This window comes from Anguilla rostrata, chromosome 18 (assembly GCF_018555375.3).
Source record: "Anguilla rostrata isolate EN2019 chromosome 18, ASM1855537v3, whole genome shotgun sequence".
Lineage (NCBI taxonomy): Eukaryota > Metazoa > Chordata > Actinopteri > Anguilliformes > Anguillidae > Anguilla > Anguilla rostrata.
Window position 1 is genome coordinate 14,962,196 of NC_057950.1, and position 22,353 is coordinate 14,984,548.

The window sequence follows — 22,353 nt, forward strand, 5'->3', positions numbered from 1 at the left end:
CAGTGCTGCCAATTACTACCATAACATTTTTTAGTCATGTTGTTGGGCATGTTTGGGTTGCAGACATTTGAATAGAGCAATTAAATGGTTGTTATTTTGTATTTTTTGCTGCGCCTTTTAAAGTCTACAATACTGGTGACCCCATTATTCCTAATTACTACCATATTTATCTGTTCTATATTTGGTTTGTATATCATACCAACATGTGGAGGACCATCTATAAAAACACAAGCATCTGTTCTTTCAGTGGATGGAACAAGAGTTGACATGTAAATTAATTATGCACCCAATACAGATTGTTGCTTTGAAATATGTCCTTTATAGGATTTGCATTTTGAATCTTCACGAATCTACTTTACTGAAGGACTTGGAGGCTAGGCATGCCAATTGTCAAGTTACAGGTTCATGGGACATACCCCATGCAGCACTTTCAAGGGTTTACCACAGAAATGACTCTCACTCTGTGCAGACATGAACTTCTGTTCCCTCTAAGCTTATGTAAACATACGGGACTCAGATACAATTTCACACAGCAGCAAAATAAAACTCCACACTTATTTGGTGGTCTTCTTTTTTCTTCTTCCTTCTCCTTCTTATTCCTTCTCCATCCTTCCTTCTTCTTCTTAATCTTATTATTATAATCATAATCATCGTCGTCATCGTCTTTTAAAAATGTCACAATGACAGGCAGAGAATTGGGTATTTCGAGAACTTTGGCTCTTGGTGAAAGATGATAGCTGGATAGAATGGTCAGCAACAAAACTAAATACTCGTGCCCCAGAAACATTTAATCTATATTTAAGTGCCTGGAAATCTGTTCTTCCTGATTACTATTAAAAAATTAAAAAATAAAAATCTCGAAAAATCAGACCCATCTGAAACAAGCACAAGCATTTAAATGTTCAAACTGTGCATTTGACGTATTTATCTTTATGAATGTGTGGCTGAAAACTGCTTTGAGACATCCTCCTGGAGGTATCCACGTAAAAAGGGCCGATCAAAGGGATGCACATGGTCAGTAACAATGCTTAGGTATGCTGTGGCCTTCAAATGATGCTCAGTTCGTAGGAAAGGGCCCAATGTGTCACAAGAAACATTCCCCACACCATTGCACCACCACCACCAGCCTGCACCATTGACACAAGGCAAGATGGATCCATGGATTCATGCTGTTTAACCAAAATTCTGACCCTATCGTCTGAATGGGGCAGCAAAAATTGAAATTAGTCAGACCAGGAAACGATTTTCTAAACTTCAATCATCCAGTTTTGTTGACATGTGCCCACTGTAGCATCATCTTCCTGTTCTTAGCTGATGGTACCCCTGTGGTACCCAGCGTGATCTTCTGCTGTTGTAGCCTGTCCACTTCAAGGTTTGATGCGTTGTGCGTTCAGATGCCCTTCTGCACAACATTATTACTTTGAACATATCTGCCCGTTCTTCTCTGGCCTCTCTCATTAACAAGGTGTTTTCACACCACTGTCACTGTAAATTTTAGAGACTGTAATCCAAGGAAGGCAGCAGTTTCTGAGATTTTGGAACCACCACGTCAGGCATCAACAATCATACCGTGGTCAAAGTGGCTCAGATCATATTTTGTCAGTTTCTACTATTCGGTCGAACAACAACTAAATCTTTTCACCATGTCCGCACATATATCGACTTGGAGCCACAAGATTTTGTATTTGGGGAAGCAGGCTATTTGTGTTAATGAGCAGGTATACCTAATTAAGTAGCCACTCACAGAGTGTATACTTCAATACATCTTTTGATTGAATTAAAGAAAAACAGACACCTACAAATGCACGGCAAGCTACTGCCAGTTAGTGCAAAGTTGCAGGCATCGTCCTTGAGGCTTCAGAAACAGAAGACAAGCACTTTGTCGGTTTTTGTGGAATAATGAACAGGGGTGAGTGCATTTCCTGTGGTGCTCAATACCTGGAGTACTCGGTGCATAACTGCATATATGTTTCCTTGTTTGATTTTTCCAACAAGTAAGGAATTGTATTTCCCACCACAATATCAAAACAAATTTACTTACAAATCTGATGGTTTTGATTTTTATAGGACAAAACACTAACAGTCAGTGCACTGAATCAGTATGGCCTGTCTCTTTCAAATCAACATTAGTTGTCGGTGTGTCACCAGATTATTAGGCTATTTTTAGATTCAAAACAATTAGCTCACATGCAGAACTCTATCCCCACCCACGCCTACGAATGTTGACCAGTCAGCCGTCAACAAGTTCCAAGTGTGGGCTACCCTTAAAAAACTAATCAAAACAGAGTACTGTGCTAGTGTGCTCTTTACATGAGTGAATGTAAAGCCAGGTCATACCAGAAACAGTATAATATAAGTTATCCTTCAGGCTGGGTCCCTTCCTCTGAGCCTGACCGAATCTGCCCTCAGGCTGACTTACCCCTCCAGCAGCAGAAGGGCGTTTTTCCGTGGCCGGCCAATGTTGGGCCCGTACAGGCTGGCGCGGCTGTAGAACCGCACAGACTGCAGCAGGGTCCTCAGCTGGATGTAGTCCTGCGCTAGCTGGCTACTGTTGACTGTGCGGGCCACCATGGTGCGGTAGCTGTTGGGCTCTGTAGGGAGAGGGGCTGCTTTAAGGGAAAAAGTCACTGAACATCTCAATGTAGTTACTTACCTTTATTGTGGGAGTAATGTATACAAAATGTAGCACAAATTGGTTTTTTTTTTTTTTTTTACAAGTCAAATGAAACCTTTTACTATGTATGTCGGAAAAACCAGTCTTTCCTTTTGGCACAGTAATGCAATTTCCATCAATCATTTTACCAGTATTTCATAGGTATTATAGACATTGACTATGCAATGAACTATGGGAGGTTGCGGCATGAAAAGCTTGAAAAGTGCATACAATTTTTCAAAATAAAATTTGAAAGCTAGGAAAATGATATTGGCATCCTAAATCATTCAACTGACAAAATACAAGTACCCTCACATTTACAGAGGACTGATTTTAAATCATACAGATAATAAAAAGTAACTAGAGAGACACTAAATGCTGATGTGCATGTACGTTTGATATGAAATAGGTGCAGAATTTGTGTGACTTGTCAAATTTGAATGAACCCACTCTTCTCAAGCAGGCTAATGTATGCATCAGGCACTGGGTGTTTTTACTAGTGTCTACAGATAGTAAAAATACATTTTTGGGTGATTTTCCTCTTTCAGCTTCAGAGAGGGAAGAGACAGAGCCCTGCAGTGCTAAGCGGTATAAGATAAGTAAGAAATCAGTATTAGAATAGAGAAGAGAATACATGCCAATAGACTGGAATGTACAGGGGGCCCCTCTAAATCCATTGGGAGAATATCTCTCAATACCAGATTGCAAAGCTTAGTTCTCCAGAAGAATATCTGCAGGAGGGATCAATTGTACTGTTGCTGTTGGGAGTAACCTCTTCAGAGGCTTTTTGCAAACCCAAATGGAGATATCATTGTGCCCTGTAAAAAAATTGTAAATCACTATTTTTTTCCATTTAATCGAGAGAGCATATATGTCACCTCCAACTCTTGAAATTCTTATGAGGTTAATATAATCTTCCCAGCAACCACATTCTACGGTAAGCTAACTAGCAGAAAACTCTTTCAAAAGAATGTCACTAGGCAATCCCTGAACACAATTACTGAACTTTACATTGCGTATGTTTATTTACATGTGTACATCATTTACCAATGTACGTGGCATCTGTTCCTCGTGTCTGCGTGGGACGTGCTGATGAAAGCTTCTCGTGGCAGAGGCTCAGTAAACTCACCATTGCCCAGTTCCCAAGAGATGTTGTATTTCTTGCCAGCGCTGTACTTGAGGAGGCTGAGTGCACTGGAACCATTCCAGGAGTTGTCAGGATTCCGATGCAAGGCATTGAGCCCAAAGATCAGGTGCAGGCCGGCACAGTCGGCAAAGTTATAGAGTTTGTCTAAAGACCTGGCTGGGAAAAAGCGAGATGCAGTTGTAACTTTGTTTCTTTTAATTCCCTCTTTTAGTCTCAACATATCAAAATCCATCACAGATGCACATTCCCTCTATTGGAACGCACACAGCATTCCCCCAAAAGTCCAAAACAGCTTGGATTAATATTGTACACACCATTAACCAAGTTCATAGTGGTTCGAGTATATTTTTTCAGTTAATTTTTCCCTATATAAATTAGTTTTTTATGATGGATTGTGAACACATAGCTCCGAAATCTCATACTGTGAATGTGTTCTCAGCAAAAAGCATAAAACAAAGCATTTAAACACACATGTGCACACACGCACACACACGTGATACTGAAGGTAAATTTCAGCAGGTTCAAAAAAAAATTAATAAATAAATCTCAGCATGGGCTCTGTCTGCATTTTTTACTGGGGGGCGGGGGTGTGGGCGTGGGCAGCGGAGAAGGTGGGGGTGACTGATTTCTGCATCATGGATCCCTTGAGGCATAACCTAAGCAATGGCTTCTTCAAAGCTGCATTCTTTTATGACCCACTGTTGTCTCTAACTGATTCCAGAGGTAATAATAACATGGACAGGTCTGATTTACTGTATTCTCGGGACTCTTCCGTCTGAATTAGTGCTTTCACCTGCCCAGCTCATGGCTGGACACAGGAGGCAGCTAAATAATGCTGTCTGTGCCGAACGGTGACAGCTGTGAAGCCCATCAGTCAATCAACGGGAGCTCCGGAGTCCTGCACCTCCGCACCCCGCACCCCCCACCCCCTCAATAATAAACATGTCAGAAATTATAATACAAAAAAAACTATCAGCACTAAAGATGTACCCATTATTTTAGATGAAAAGCAGGTTTAAAAGAGCTGCTTATTCTCTCCTGAACCATGAAAATATATGGGGATATGAACAAAACATAAAACAGAGTTTTGGAAATCTGGAAATAATTTCACAATAATTATATTTCATAACTTGGATGCCCCCACTAACTTAAAAACACCACTGGATATTTTCAGGTAGTGAGAAAGAATGGTCTAAGTACAGAAAAAATTATCAGCTGAGGTCTCACCACTGTTTCACCACATTCCCAGACTTAATCTCTTGTTAGTCTTCTGGTTAAAGAACAAGAGGTTCACTGGATGTGTAATCGGTCGCACTGATGGTTGTACATGGTCTCCAGTACAATACAATGTTTCCATGCTTTATTTTACTGTATCATTGCAGGTCATATTGTTTGTGTATAAATTGCATAAAAATGTATTTATTTTATGCCATTGCTTCTTTATACATGCACAGAAATTCCCAGGAGAGCTCTACCATAGAAAGCATACAGAGGGATCTTAGCCTACATTCAGGCCTGACCCTATTAACCAGCCCCTCTTGTTTTGAAACGCTATACGTTAAAAGCAGAGCAATAAACATAAATATTGCACTGCACTTTGACCGCATTTCCTGTAACAAAAAAGAAACACATTCAAGGTCCAGATGGGCTAAAGTATTTTGGCTGTTTAAAGAGTTGTAAACCTGTCAGAAATGTGTCAAGGGCATTAGAAGAAAGGTGTTAAATGGAGCAGTCATATTTGTCATTTTTTGATGAATGATTTGTGAAAGCAATTTGACATAGCGGTCAAGTCCTTGATGAATACAAGACAATTAGCACACCTGTGAAAATGTGATTACGAGGTGGAGAATTTGCCATAGGCTTGTCAAACGCAGTCTGGCATACTAAAGTGATAGTCATACAAGGAATTTTTGTATTTCTGATTTCTTCTGTCATCTAAAGAAACCCGTATAATTATGAGGCATATCCTTTCTAACATACAATCATGCTGAGGTGAATGGAAAAAATAAAGCGCATGAAACGTGAAACACCAGGAAATGTCCATGAATGGCTTACAAATTCAGGCAATCCTTTTGTCTGGGTTTTATCTTCTCGTGGAGCTTTTCAACAATTATGCATTTTGTAAAGTGTTAACAGGAAATTGACATGACATTAAACTTGAAGTATTACTTCTAGGTATCTATCCATCTACACGGATCATGAAAATTTATAGGACTGTAAAAACTGAAGAATGTCAGCTTAAATTATAAGTCTGTCCCCACATTTCATGAGCAGACATGTAGAATTTAACATCACTTGTCAAGGAGGGCAAAGAATCCTTTTAAGTGAACTGCTTCAGTAGAGATCGTCTGATTCAAACCAGTTGATGCAATTTGACTTCTGCAACAGACTGGTTCAGATAAATGCATAATAAACTCAAAATGTTTACCATAATACGAGATTTTGTTTGAAAACAATTCAGCATCAAGATTTTATAGAAGTTATGCTAATAATGCAAGAATGCTGAAGTATTTTACTTTTATTATACGGTTTTATTTTCACTCTCTGCTTTCATGTTGGTAATGTCAACACGTGGCCAGGCTCACTTTAACACAAATCTGGTGATTTTTTCTTTAAAAGAAACTACAATTTTACACAGCGGATTACAGAGCAAATGAGATGTGTGTGTGTGTGTGTGGGGGGTTCTCTCTGGTCAATATTTATTTAGACCAGAGAGAAACGTGCCTCTAACTGGCCAAACAACAGCTCTTCCAGAAGAAGTTAATTCTTCCAGGAGGCACCCCATCCAAGTACTAACCAAGTTCACACCTGCTTACTTTCAGCAGTTTGACATGAGGAGTTTACAGGGTGTTATGGCTGCTGGCTTTTCAAATTAAGCCTGTTTCAAGGAACCCCTTCTTGAGGTTTCCCCAGATTCAATCAACTTTGTTAATACATGTGAATTCTTACTTTAAAATAAAATGCAAGCAAGTTGCAAAACTGTGATTTTAAAGAATAAATTTAAGATAGAGGAGTCAAATCCAGGGACGTGTGTTGATTGAATCCAGCAGTTAGTGCTTTTACTCTATACAGTAGCAAAATGTAGTTTGGTACTTCATCATTAGGCCATAAAACCTACTTACTGTATCATAATCATAAGAGATCAACACCCATCATGACAAAAGACATGACAGTATTTTACAGCTTATGACCAATATAAAACCATATTCCCAGATGTGACTGACAGTAAAAAAAATGTTGATTCCCAGCTTCTCTGTTGGATGACTGTGGATTAAAGAAAAGGAAATCATTTGGAATAATTAGGAAATAATTTGTGCATAATTCTGGATCATTCCATGTCAAGTGTACAAGGTTTGCAGGTCATCCAAGAAAGATTTACATACATATCTTTTCATCTGATGAGTTGAGGGAAATAATTTGTAAATCTGTATTATTTTTTGCAAGCTGTAAACTTAAAGGGGCAGTTACATTTCTGGGTTAATATATTATTTATGTTTTAGTGTAGTGTCATTTTATCCGTTTTTTATCAGCCCAACCAGTTTTTGTTCACAGTAAAGGATATTTTAGATATTTACAGAAATTTCTGACAACCTGCTGCCTTTACAATTGCTGTTATGGGGCATTTGAGGGATTGTGGTCCAATGCAATTAAATATACTTCAATTAACTTCAAAGCAGCTCGTACCGCAAGGTTATGCCACCAGAGATTGTACATGTGTATATTACCTAATAATTCTTTGATGTTAATTCTTATTTTCAGTCGTAACTATTTCCTCTCACAACCTGAGACTGCTGCAATCATGACTCATTTTTGCTGGCCCCTAAAAGAGGTTTTTCTGCATAAGCCTACAGAATATTTGTGTTCTGACACCCCTCATGCAAGGCATTGTAACTTCAACTTGCTATAAAAACTTGCTTGGAGGAACATATTCACAGCACCTGCGTCCTCCACAAGGTGAACAGTGGGGCTGAAGCTGGAATACAACTTGCCATTTCATTTTTTTTCTGGAAAATGCAAGACATTGAAACAACCCTGGGCATCTGGGAAGAAAAATTTATTTGGAAATTTTATGATAAAATGCAAGACACATTCTAACTGCAATTAAGTTCTAACTAGCAAAATCCAGTCAACATTTTTATGGCAAACATTTTTCATTGAAAGTGATGCTCTTATTCAAAGTAATTATTTGTGGTCCGAGGTGTTTAGAATCAAATGTGTTATTTTACACAATGCAACTCAATTCCTTTTCTGTTGGACTGAACTTCCCAAAAGCATTCCAGTCTAAACTACTGGACAACGTTGCTACTAGGGAGGGGGATGTGGAGAGTGCTGTCTACACCATACTGGGGGTCTGTGGTCGCTCCCTCCTTTTGCATCAAGGGTTGACATGAATAAAAAAATATCAAAGGCAGGTGTGATGAGAAGCAGGGCCTTGCTCTCGTAGCAATGGGGAAAGGAGAAACATATGTGGTTGAAGGTTTCCAGACTTGCACACACCTGAGCTCACTTCTCCCCAGTTCTACCCACTGGACCTCTGGCCAAACAACTGTAAGGACATTATGAGTTAGCTAGGTATTAGGCTGACCTTGGCCAAGCTACATTTATTTAAAAAAACACGCATTTCCCTCATAAATGCCTGACTCCAGTTTGACTTTGACCTGTATCATGAATGGGTGTGTGGTTCCCATCAGTCTTTACTGAAGCTTAGACATTTCAATCTAAACAGAACTTTTCTCTGGTTTGTGTTTTGGACAGAGAAGAGCAACAGGTCCGAGATAGAATGATATCTTCCTCTTGCTGCTTCATTTCAGCTGGCATCAACACTTTTCTTTTACATCACATTACAGGCATTTAGTAGACGCTCTTATCCAGAGCGACTTACACAACTTTTTACATAGTATTTACATTGCATTCATTTATACAGCTGGCCATATACTGAAGCAATGCAGGTTAAGTGCTTTGCTCAAGGGTACGACTACAGTGTCCAACGTAGGAAATGAACAGGCAACCTTTAGGTTACAACTCCTTGCCCATTATACTACACTGCTGTTCACAGCTATCTGCACCCAAAGTTAAGATTTACAGCAGCAAGTTTTGAACAATGCTGCAATGAATTTCTGAGAAACAGTTTCAGTCAGTTATTATTATTCCAAGTGACATTTCACCCCTGTGCACAGGTGAGACGCTGACGTGCGGCACAGGAGCAGCAGGGAATACTGACATTGGGAAAACCGGCCCAAGCATTTCTACATCAAGATCATGCATGGGGACTTCCAGAGTGAGGTTTTGTGGAGCAGACACTGAGGAGCACAGAAATCTCTAATGCCTGCTCACTACAGCCAAAAAATGCCACAGTAATCAAGACAAATGGCAAAATAAAGCCCCCAAATCCAGAGCTGCAAGAAGCCAACTGTTATTGTTGGAACCTTTCAGTATTAGACTTATCAAATTGGGCACTATGATACAAACTGGACAAATTGGACACCAATGATAGCCAGTGCTATGTTTCCCCATAAGTCCACAGACTGCTCCACGTATGTATGCAAAAATCAGCAAAAGTATTGACATTACACAGTACATTTTCAAAACATTATTAATTTTCCACCTGGAGTTTTTTTTATTTATTTATATAAAAACAGTTCCTGGGAGTTTGAAGTTCTTATAATAAGTTGTTTTCATTCAAATAAATGACCACCAAACCCAATGGGCCAGCTTCACAAAGATTTTTGTATGCTTTCATCCTGCAAATATGAACATGCAACACATCTCAGGGAATAATTTCTTCATCGGGTTTTTATACCTCTAAATGCAGAATTCCCCTGTCGCCTGGCTGTAATGGAAACAGTGGGGTCTGGAGACTGTCAAAGTGGCTATCTGATCCAGGCCCACCAAAAGAATCAGTCCCATGCACCAGTGCGCCTCTACGGCTCATTTCCGTACCAGGAGGCTTGGTCTGAAGGACGTGATTACTTACCACAGTGAGGGATTGAGAGAAATTATGATTTAGTACACAAACTCTCTCAATCCGAAAAAACCAAAATCCCTTTTAGATTACATTTTTAAAAATAAAAACTCACCTATTCTCCAACAGTTCCATTTCTATAATAGACATTAAAATGTTTTTTGATAAGCTTTGAGCCTTCCTAGGATTACCTTTAAGTCCATTGCCACAAAATGAAAAAAAAAAAAAAAATGCCACAATCCAGACACTACCAAGATAAGGCCAAAATATGAAACGTTTTGAAGGGGTGACTACTTTCTGAAGGCACTGTAGTATACTTGCTGGGCCAAGGATTGAGAAACCAGTCAAGAAAAAAAACAGTCACGTTTCCAAAGGAGTGTAAATCACAAAATCATCCTGGGAAGACTAATACAAGTTTTAAAAAAATTCTATTTAAAAAAAGCCGGTGGTAATGAGAGCAATTATATTGCAGGAAGTCAGAAACAAAAAAGTAGGTCAGGTTAACCCTAACACACAAATAGTATGAAACGCTATGAAAACAGACTTATTTTTGACTGCTCTCTTTGCTATTCGGCCACTTCTATGGGCTGTGATGAGGCTGAGGGCATCACTGTATGGAAGTTTTTGGAATGATGTCTAACAATGTGAACAGTTCTGAATCATCAAACCACATACTAACAGTGAGAGATTTAATGGAGATCTGGATTTTGGAAAAACAATCTGCAGTTCCTTCTGAAGAAGCATGGAAAACAGAAAGCGCCAACAAAGGAAACTGTTTTGCCCTCCAAATAAACCACTTGCAGATTTGAAGAGTCTGGCATCAGAATGACCTGGATGTGTTCAGCTGATCCATGAATAATATTGCCTGATGTGCCTTCCAAAAAAGTACAGAGTGTGTGCAACATGGCGTGAGAAAATGAGAACTCAAAGAGAAAACACTGGCGCTTCTGGCCCTACACACCGGTGAGATTTAAACAATACACACATAAATCATCCTACAAACATACATAAAATACTGACATATTTACAGTACAGCCTATGCCACACCTCAGGTTTTAAATACTTCACTCTCCCTAGGCCACCTAACACAGAACCTTTAAATAGTGTCATCTTACAGGTAATGCACGCATAAATGGAAATGAGGGACCTGAGTCTTTGCAAAGGCTACATAAAATTCTGGACAGGCCTGGTTGCTTATAATTATTGCTATCACGGCTGAAAGAGGACACCTCAATGACGCTGAAGGTGAGGCTAGTGCTGGGACATGTTTAGCAGACCCTGAGACTCCTCAACTTGCCCGTGTTTCACAGGCAAAGGTGCCTGACATGGAATTTAATGGGATATTTCTGAACGACCTCTTGAGTGTTTTACATTTCTGTCATGTGCAAGTTGATTCACTTTCTTGAGGAAGAGTGGTGTCATATTCCTCCGGCAGAGTTGCAGACTCTGGTAGACTATCACATGGTGCGTAAAGGTCATGCTACCCAGAGGTAGCGACCCAGTACCCTAATAAATGTATTACCTGGAGCTGCAGAGTTAAATCACACAAAATTCCTAAACCACAAAATACAAAAGGGCAAACCGCCCTTTACATATACATGTAGCTATATAAACTCACAAATGCAGTATTGAAAACATGGTATGATGGCTAAATGATACTACACTGAATTATATTACAACACATACTTGCCACTTTTCAGGGTTTCCTACAGAAATAACCACAATGACCACAGACTCTTAGCCTTTCAGAACTTCTGTATCTTCTGACCTCTTGTAAATAGACAGAATTCACAACAACTTCACACGTCCACACAATAAAGCCCCAAACTTATGGGATTTTGCATTTTTTCCTTCTTTATCTCTTTCCTACTGATTACATCATCACAAATTCTCCAGTGGCACAATAAATAATTCTCCCCATTGGACATTTAGCTAAATCAGTCAATAACAACATCAGATACACATGCAAAATGGACATATAAGTGCACATGTCTTTAAAAACTTCGCATTTACGATCTTTGGATGGTGTGGAAGTTGGCTTGCTTGCTAACAAATAATTGCCAAAAAATTTAAACTATTGCTTTTACAGCTGTATAATCTTCGTGGGAATTTATTTTTCTGATTTCTATTTTTCTCATTTACATTTCTGAAATCCATTCTCTATTATTTCACGTGCAAACTCCACATAATATTTCTTCATGATTGGGGATAGGTACCATTCATATTTTGATGAATACCCTGCTAAAACAATACTTTCTAAAACTGAAACTGTAGCCTACTTTGCAAAAGCACATCCCCTTGTTCGTTTCCTTATGGATAAAATACAGCGACCTTTTAGACAGTTTTTCTTTCAGCATTTTGACTGAGTTTAATGTTTAATGAGTCGACAGCAAGTATATAACGTTAGTACAGAGGGCACCGAAATTAAGGACTGAAATCTACGTTGCGATTCAGTTCAGTAGGTAACATTATTAGTTGTATAGGAACCAGTGTCTGCTACCAGGTTTTGGTGCCAAAGCCTATTCATGACTCAGACAGCTCCATGACTACAAAGTAGGCCCTAAAACATGCTGCAGGCCAGCCATGGGGCTTGTTCTGCAGCAACAATGTTATACATGCATTAACCTAAATCATCAAAAGCATACAGGCAAGGAAATTTGCTCAAAGGGGAAGGCATAGGCTATGGATTTCATGAAGGTTTATCAATTTTCTTTTCCCATTTAAAAATATGACAATCAATTTCATATTTTTGTTATTCATGGTAAAAGGAAAATGTCTGAATCCATACCTATGTGTTTCTTTGATCTAGAATGTATGTGCGTTTGCAAGTATGTATGTGCATGCATGACTCTCATAACCTACATTCATACGCATTACTATTATCAGTTTATCATAGCAACAGTACAAAAAGAAATCTGAAGAAAAACATGCCAGGTTACTCACACATACAAAGCGCTGTCTATAAGTAATTAATTCAAACCCGCAAAATCTAGGCCTGCCATTAAAAGTATTGATATCACAATTAGGCCAAGTTACAAGAAATTGGCCATCTTAGCTCACACAAATTTAACAAACTGCTTTATCTTCACCGGCACACCATCAGCAGCACCTCTCCTCCCATGTCAGTGCAAGGTGAGTCACCAAATTACAGATCGGACTCATGCGCGTCAAAGTCCATGACATAAATGCTGCTTCATCAGAGTGATGGTTTGTCACATGCCAAGCGTCAGTCAGACAGAAGATCCCTAAATCATACATTCATTTGGTAGGGAAAAGAACACTAAATAAGAAGGTTATTAATAATAACAATTAATAATTAAGTTTGATCTCAGTTCCCAAATATTTCAATATTCAATGCACATTACAACTTACATTGCAACTCACAGGCAGGTTGACAGACAGGCATTGCCACACTTGCCCACCAAGGTTGCCTGAGATACGGAACTGCAGGGAAATGGAAGGAGGTGTGCTCCTGGGTGATCAGCCAGAGGCAACAGGTTACAGAGATGGCCTTTGGTATCTATATCAAGGGAACAGGTCCTACAGCAGTCCCATGGCATGGAGGCCAGCAGCCAGCATGGGGGCTCAGGCCTCTGCATGTGTGAGCGCTGTGACAGTTTAATAGCCTGCAATTACTGCAGGTATGCAGAGAAAACAGAGACTCCTGGATTTACTCCCCAATACTCCCCCCCTAGCCCTATTCCAACACTCCTCACTCTCACACCCAGGCACAGCATGGTGGACTCCATAGTAATGCAAAACAGGGGCAAAAAAGAGAACAGCCCTAATTGATTAGCTAATAATGTGGTAAATATATACTTTTCTCCCCATCCATCTTCTTAGATTACTTTCTGAGCCATAACAGAATGAGATCATTATGCCATTGCATCTCAAATGTTGAGCTGTGAACAGTGCACTGAGTTGTTGAGGAATTTAAACTGGTGCCTATTACAACTCAAATCAAAAACAGACTACAATAACAATGGACTGTTTCTCATTTATTGCCTTGTGCTGGCTCTAAGAATAACCTGTAGAACTGCAAGCTGGAGTTAGGAGGAGGAACACTGCGGGGATGTTGAAAGCGTGAGGGTTTCTGCAAACCATAAACAGAACAGAGATACAGGGAAGCCTTTTAAAAGAATGCGCCAAATTTAGCACCTGAGAATAAGAATTACGTGCTCATACTGAAATCAAGGGAGTACACACTCCTACTCTATAATTGTTCATACAACATATCTATAAGCACAATAGCATCGTGAACATTATTTAAAAATAGAAATGTATCTTATTAATGAGGCATTCATATATTCACTACATATATACAATACTTTGCAAAAGTATTCAGGCCCTTGTACATGCATGTGTATTTATAAGATGGCAGGGTGGCCATTACTTAAAGCATCTCAAAGTCTGCCTTTGCAAGACAGAACGAGAGTAATATATCTAAAATGTGGGGAAAGGGTTTGTGGTCAGATTAGACTAAAGCTGAACTTTTTAGTCTTGTGGTATGTCTGGTGAAAACCTAACACTGCACATGCCCCACTTATCACCATCCCTACAGAGAAGCAGTATCATGTTATGGGGATGCTATTTTTTTGCAGTGTCTGGCAAACTTGTCCTGTACAGTGCAAACTATAAGCAAATATTGTCAGATAGCTAAAGCCTTTCCAGTAAGACAACAATCCCTAAAGCCTTTTCAGCAGGACAACAATCCAAGGTACATGTTTCATTTTTCTTTAAAATATTTACTGGCATATAACTGATTTTGCCTTTAAAAATCTTTTGTTTGGGCATGTGAGTTTTGAATCAAAATACTAAATGAATGGAAATCTGGATGCATTACCCAGCAAATTTTAAAACTGAAACAATGAATAAAAAATAAATAGAATAAAAACTTACATAATGGTGAATATTTTCAAACATTCTTCAATGGTATGGCATGAGGCTATGTATTTTACAATGAAGTATAACAATAAATACATTATAAACACTTTATTTTGTCTTAACTGATTTGACTATGAAGACCTATACATACCAGCCCAACATGCTTTTGGTCACATTAGCCCATGTAACCTTTCAATAATAATAATAATAATAATAATAGATGATCAATACTTGAACACATTTCTGTAAAAAAACAGAATAATTGTAAATACATAAGTCTGAACAAAAACAACGATCCTGTATTTATTTCATTTTAAGTTTGTGTGATTCTCTCTCACACACTCTCTCTTATGGTTCTGATCTGCTCAGAGATGCACAAACTTCCTAAAGGGCATGGCAAATATTCCAGACTGCTCTCATTTTGAGGCAGATCCCCAAGAACGCAGAACTCTTGTGGTGAAGCGTTCTGGTTCATTTTAAACATGCTTCAAAAAGAAGCCTAAGGGGCGGGGGGGTGGGTTGGTGGGGGAAAGTGTACTTCCAGACAGGACAGAAGACAGGGGAAATTAATTGAAAACTTCAAGTTATTTTTTTTTACTTTTTATGAATTCAGTATGAGGTTTTTCCAGGGCGTGCGCTATGTGTGCTTTGCAACTGTTATCCAAACATTCTTCTAGCTTGTGCATCGTCTATGGTGGAGCTAGCTGGTTGCAGCAGACAAGGAAATTAAATGTGTTCTTGAACTTGCATATGGGGAAGATTGGAGCTATATGTACCTCAAAATAAAACCAGTTCACATAGCATATCAGATGTGCCTGAGAAGTCATAATCTTGTTTCCATTCCACCATGTCATAAATCTTGAGACAAAATCAGATAGGATCCTTTCATACCCAGTAGTATCTAGCTGGGATTTTGAGCCATGGTTTGCCAGGAAACATCTGAGGACCTGTGTTAGACCCTAACCACACCATTAAATAGAGTACAGCTACAACAGTTTCGAGCAATAAAAAGTATGAAAAATATATTCCAGATCACCTCTTTACCGACAGCTCCAATGAGATTAAGCGATTGTCTATAATTTCTGGTGTATTGCTATGAAAATGCAAGCTGACTGTAAAGCCAAGTTTACTGCAGACTTTACTGTATCAGGTTATCTGATCTCTGAACTTTGTGGAAGTGTGTCAGGACTTATAAAAATATAAATGTGAAGGATGAGAAAAAAACAGTGATGGAACACATTTGCCAACTTCATGTGCCAAAATACTTTCAGGAAATTTTCTCTAATGATTTTATCACATTGGAGATTACCTGAAACCATTTTATCACCAATTTACTTGTCTTCATAAAGTTTGTAGCTGATGATCATTTTAGTCATGCTGTGTGCAATTTTACTGCTTTGAACTGCAGACATCTGCCAATCAAGTAATAAATCTAGATTTCCTTATGAATTACTGTGGATTACTCCCACAATGACAGAGTAATATCCATAGTACTCATTCAACAACTTTCCAATGCCAAGTGCTTTGCTGACTGTCAATTTCACACAGTGTTACTACCGTTCTACCTAAGGACAATTCTAAAATTTTCACAGCTTAAAAGTATTAGCCAAGTTAATTAAAAAAAAATTATTATTGAGAGCCAAGACTGCTGGGTGGCTCATCTTTTAAGGTACTACTCCGGTGTTTGGACAGACCCCACAAGTATTAAATCTGGACCGTGCCAGTGTGCAGACCGGCAGCCCCACATGAGTGGCACAGCTAGGGAGGTATTCTGTCAGGCACTGTGCCAGCCACATCACTTACTAGCAACAGGCACCCCTGGTCTTTTAGCTAACGCTGCACATTAGGTGCCTCCTTCCGAATCATGTCTATGCAAGCTCAACTTGTGATCTATCATGTAATGAAAACGAATAAAATAAAAATGGCAGTGCTATAAAGTATTTTTTCTGAATGCATTAGTGCACTTTTTAAACACAAATGCCAAGCTTGGCACTTAATGAAAGGAAGTACTCTGGCCTCCTACACAGGAAAGATATAAAAACTGCAGTCAGACAACATACCAATAAAAAGTAAATACATTTTGTGGATAATCAATTTTTTAAAAATTGGCATTATAAAGTGTGAATTACTGTCTCGTAAAAATGTGTTCTCAGGATATATAATAAATACAGTTAGTTCCATTGCTACCAGTCATAACAAACTAAATATTTCATAATTAAAGATTACATTTCAGCCAGCAGTTAGACTTTTGTGGACTGCCCAATCCATAAATTATGTTACGGTTACGTCAGTGGAATAACTCTGAATTTGACATTCTGAATTGAAACTATAGAGAGCAGTGGTCTCCAACCATGGTCCTGGAGAGCTACAGGGTCTGCTGGTTTTCATAGTGACTCTGCACTTCATGAATCAATTAGAGCAGTTGATTACACAGTTAACTCAACTCACCTGGTGTCTTGGGTCTCAATTGGGTGCTGATTTTAAGGTGAAAACAAAAACCAGCAGACCCTGTAGCTCTCTAGGACCAGGGTTGGAGACCACTGATATAGAGGAAAATGAAACCCCCTCCTCTACTACACAAAGCTCCAGACTTCAGAAGCTTCTTTTTAACAAGTTCCAATAAGTCTGTTAACAGCATTCAGGCCTTCCCAGCCCCAAAATCTCAGCTCTTGGTGAGAGATTTGGAAATGGCCCATAGTGTACTATGTCCTGATCTTCAGATCTGAATGATTACAGGCCAATCATGATGCACTGCTAACAGCTCTGGAGATACATCAATCTACATGGCATTACATCATTATATGACACTAAAATGCCCTCTAATGACTGCAACTTTGGAAATAAATTTGCCATAATTTAGTGTTAATGAGAAAGAATAACATCCATGACAGATGCCGGGGCAGTGTAAAAGTCCACCGATGCAGTGATTTGTACAATCCCACCCCCCCCCACCCACCCTCCCCCAGCCCCAATTGAGTTTCAAGATGCTACTTAGACTTACAGGATAACAGCGTGAAAATAAATCCTAAACACTTTTTATTGACCCACTTGATTTCAATTTCAGCAATTGACTAAATGTAGTTCTGCAGTAAAAGGGGTGAGCCTCACTCGCCAATAAATACAAGCGCTTGATCCATAACGAATGATCACAGACTTAATTAAGGCACTGAGTAAAACAAAATAAAGTATGTTCTCACTGACTTATTGTACTCTGTACGGAGTGGCATGGGTAACAAGGAGGGCAATGTGGTTCCAATAGACTTGCTCTGCGCCTGTGGTGATCTGCTAAATACTGTAATGTCATACAACCCAAATATGCTCATGTTTATAAACACAAAGGTACATATAGACCCACCCTTTCATAGCCCGTGTACAACATTGAGAACTGCTCAGGTCAAACCACTTTTGTATTAGGAAGAATGTGAGCTATGCAGGCACCTGTTTTTGATTTCATAGGGTGAGGTCGAGGGGCTTTTCCACATTTCCGTGTGTGTTTGTGTTGATGTGCCTTGTGTGGCGTTCCCGTTAGCACCGTAATCCTGGCTGGGGGAGAGAGCGGGGGTCAGCGATATGTTAACATCTCAGCACACACTCCAGTGTATATACATACGCACACGTTCATATACACAAATCAGCCCTCCCCAGAGAACCTGCTCCACGCTGCAACACAATCTCTGAGAAAGAGAGGTATGCAAACCGGCGTTAGGTTTCCTCTTAGTGTCAACAGTCCTGGGCGGTGGGCTGAGTTGAGCCACGTTTGACGAGGACAAAGACACGAGGGCATGCCAAATTACATCAACTGGTTTCACGTGTTATATAAGATCTAAAAACAATTGCAGTGGAGCCAGTGCATTGAGGAATATTAACCACTGAATGCAGGGAGGGGGCTGGTGGAAGGGAGAAGTGATAAAGCCATACATTTTCTATGTATCATTTCCACACAGAACAAAATCTGTCTTGAATGTTTTAAGGGAAGCAGTTATTTCCAATCAGAGATACTGTACAGCCAGAATTATGACATCAGTGACAGTCCTGACTTGTGTTTGTTTGAAACTAAGCAACAGGGCAGATATGGGAACTTTAAAAAAAAATTACATTTCATGGCAGTCTGATAAGAAACTGACATTTTTTGAAGGGGGGGGGCTTTGAATCTTAGTCCAAGTGACACAACATTGCAGAAAACATAGAGCAATACATTGCAGAAACATTTTCCATGCACTTTGATAAAACACAGCCAGGACATGTGTTCTCCATCTTCAAATTAAACAGGAGTCTAAGAGGCAAACCCGCTTCATAGGCACTGCAGTTTCCAATGTGAGCATACTGTGCTCAAAGTCACTCTTTGCACAAGGTACACAACTAGAGCAACCAGACCACACAGAGCAAGAGTCAAACTCAGGTAGCATAACATCCAACCGCCTTTGATCAGCACTGGACCTCATTGTTTCTGGCTCTAAATTATCTGGATGAGTTTGCCATTCAGCTCAATGTGTGGAGTGTGGATGAAAAATGTTATCACATGAGAAGCTGACCCCAGTGTGTTGAGGTGAGTTCCAATTCTGATGGGTACCCCCCAGAGCTACATATGTCAGAGATTAGTCACACTCTCAGGTTCAAAAAGCCCTCTCTTAAATCTGTAAACGCCAGTGAGAATTAAAAAACAATCCCTGTGAGCTGCTATTACTGACCCAGCTAATACTATAATTGACCCTTTGTGAAGCCCCACCCAAGTTTCATTATCCTTAAGTTACTAGTTTAAACTCAAAGAGAAAATTTCTATTGGAAATAATGGAAAAGCTACAGAGGATTATCACAACCTGTATTGTAATATAATTAATAAAATAAATCTCAAACAAATCAATGATCGTAAGGGGCATATTTTATATTATTACTATAATCTTTTCCTTATCTGTAGCGATCGATCAAACAAGTAGTTACACTTGCATCCCAATCAGACAGGCACCATTGTTCTAGTTTTCAACCAGCATTAACTAAATGAGAAAATCATTAACACGTTCACATCAAGATCATTGACGATTTAACTATTAGCAAATAAAAGCTTTAAGTTTTACTTTACAATTACTGTAGTCACTCTTGCAACTACCCCATGTGCACTGTTTTCAGTCAATTACATACCTGCAAGTCCCATGAGACATCTGGACATATTTTACAACTTTCAAACCTATATAGCTATTAATACATCAAAAAATACTGGCTTTTTAGATGGATCCAAACATGACTATGAGGATTTGACTTTATATACAATTCATTTAATTTTTTTTCCTTCAAAAAGAAACATACATCTGATGACACAGCCATGCATAGTTGCTTGATATATCCTAGGTTATGTAGGTAGCAAATGATCAACAGATAAGATAAACAATATTGGTATGTTTCTATAAAATGATGCCTTCGTTTAACAATATGTGCATTGTGTAAATGCCAGATTTTAATAATTGGCAAGGATTCTCCTTTTCCATGTGTTCTCTTTGTCATGGTACTCCTAGCAAAACAGTTTGGTCTTAGTCATTTATCTGTTCCATTGCTTCTTGGCATGTCCTTGTGGCAATATTATGAAGTGACTTCTGCTGCTATAATTGCTAGCTCCAAGCCCAAATTTAACTGTGCCAGCACCAGAACTGAAATTTGACTGTTTCTGAATTGGGTCTTGTCAAGGCTGTGTGGGGTTTGTACAAATACAAGAGCTGAGAAATTGAGCCAAACAGGGATCCTGCTCAGTTCAAATATGCATGATGTGTATATGAAATGAAGTATGCAGGCCCAAGTCCTCTGCTTCTAACGTGAGACATTTATGTTCTGAAAGTCATTTCCGATTAGTCATTAAAAAACACAACCCTTGTTACAACAACTAAAGCTTTGAGTGAAGTCTTCAATGCAGGGCTCTGCTATCTAATCAAAGCCAATTGCTCAGGTAGCTGACAACATCATCGGGCGTGGTGAGGATGAATGGGTCACAGGCATGGGTCCTGCCCAACTGCTTTACCTACAGACCAGGCGGGTGTTAGCGGTAACGGGTTCTGACAGAACTGGGTTACATGTTGCCTCCAGGATCACAAAGCATGTTTTTACCAGATGTGTTCTTATAAGCACAGGGGTTATTCTCCTCTCCAAACATTCACCTCAATAAATAACTTCCAAAGACGCAAGTCATCAAATCATTTGACTTCTGCTCAAATGTAGTCTTTTTGAAAAAGCATGATTATATAGTTAAATCTCCTCCACCCTGAATCTTCAGTTGTCTCAATGCACCTGATACCTACTGTTTTCTCCCTTTCATGTTCAACAAGTGCAGCAATTTTTTATTTGTTCTTCAAAAATGACAAGTAACAAAAACAACCACCAGCCCCTGAACTAAAGCAAAATCAAGTAATTCTCAAAGTTCCTGAGTATACTGAATTCATACTGAAAATGAATACATGTATCAGTATAGGCAGATAAAGGCCTGAAAATTATACACTGCTGATCAGCTGATAGTATTTATGTAAAACACAAGCTAAATGTAAACACCGCTCAATACCTCTAGGCTAACAGCAAACCATAAATTAAAATTCAAGTCCTGTGGAAAATGCAAACAGTAGACTGTGCTGACCATTGTGACATGATGCAGACAGTGAAGGGGGCTTCACAACACAGGATCTGTGGCACAAGTTGTATCCCTTGCTGAATCAAAGTGACTGAGCAGCACAGAGGCTGTGGAAAAAGGTAGCCAATGAGTAAGGACAGTAACCACCTCAGGGGATTTTCTTCCCCCCTAAGTACACATTTGATTTTGAAGATCATAAAAGTGAATAGTTTCACATTTTATATTTAATGAGATGAAGCATGTTTGGAATAAAATATCTAGATTTATTCTAGCTGTTCCAAGTCACTTTTTATTTATTGATTTTTTTTTATTTTTTTTTTACATGTACCTGTTGGTTTAAAATTCTGTTGCAACATCGCAATGGAATTGTATGTTCAGTGTATATTGTTCAATATGTGAATTAAATGTTAACCGAATGGCAATGAATAGGTCACTATGACCTTTCAATAACAAAATTAAACACCGATGAAAAAGGCATGGCCACATTGTCTGAGATTAGGTCCCGACTGTGTGAGTGCCAACTGTGGCCGGGAGCTCCAGGGTAACAGGGGTTAAGGCAACAGGGCTCCGCAACTCATCGCTCTCCAGTGACCCTCACTGATCGACTGGATCCCTGTAATTCCACCTGTTGGGCTGAAGCGTCTCATCTCTCTGAAAGCCTACTTGCAGGCTGTGGTGATAAGAAGCCTTGCTTAACATCATATGATTCGGAGGAGAGCAGGTGCTTGTTTTTGTTCTCCCAAACCAATAGTGGGGGTCCAATTAGGAGTACTGATATAAGGGGAAAAAATGCATAATTTTTCACTTCTGAATTCCAAATGACCTCCCAATAACTTCATGCCTGCCCATGTGTTCGCAGAGCATATACTGTAGACGGGGTTTCATTATATTCACTGGAATCTAAAGGCTAAAGCCAATGTACAATGAAGACTGAAGCCACTCGAATGTACAAACACATTCTTCACACAGCAGGGGCTTCACTGTCCCTATTGTCATATAACACAGGACAAAATGTATCCCCATCAACACAAAACAAAGACTGAATGCAAAAATATCACCCATCTGAGCTGTCCATTCAGCACCATTTGCTTTGTTTGCTGCAC

General features: G+C 39.2%; 1 protein-coding gene across 3 annotated transcripts in view; it reads right to left on the reverse strand.

Annotated features, from left to right (window-relative positions):
- Nucleotides 1-22,353, reverse strand: part of hpse2 (heparanase 2) — a 100,982-nt gene that overhangs the window by 49,236 nt on the left and 29,393 nt on the right. For all 3 annotated transcript variants that reach the window (XM_064317224.1, XM_064317223.1, XM_064317225.1), the window contains exons 4-5: nucleotides 3,783-3,956; nucleotides 2,420-2,591 (exon numbers count right to left, since the gene is read on the reverse strand). In XM_064317224.1, coding sequence (XP_064173294.1) covers nucleotides 2,420-2,591; nucleotides 3,783-3,956 — 346 coding nt within the window. The remainder of the gene's footprint in view (nucleotides 1-2,419; nucleotides 2,592-3,782; nucleotides 3,957-22,353) is intronic.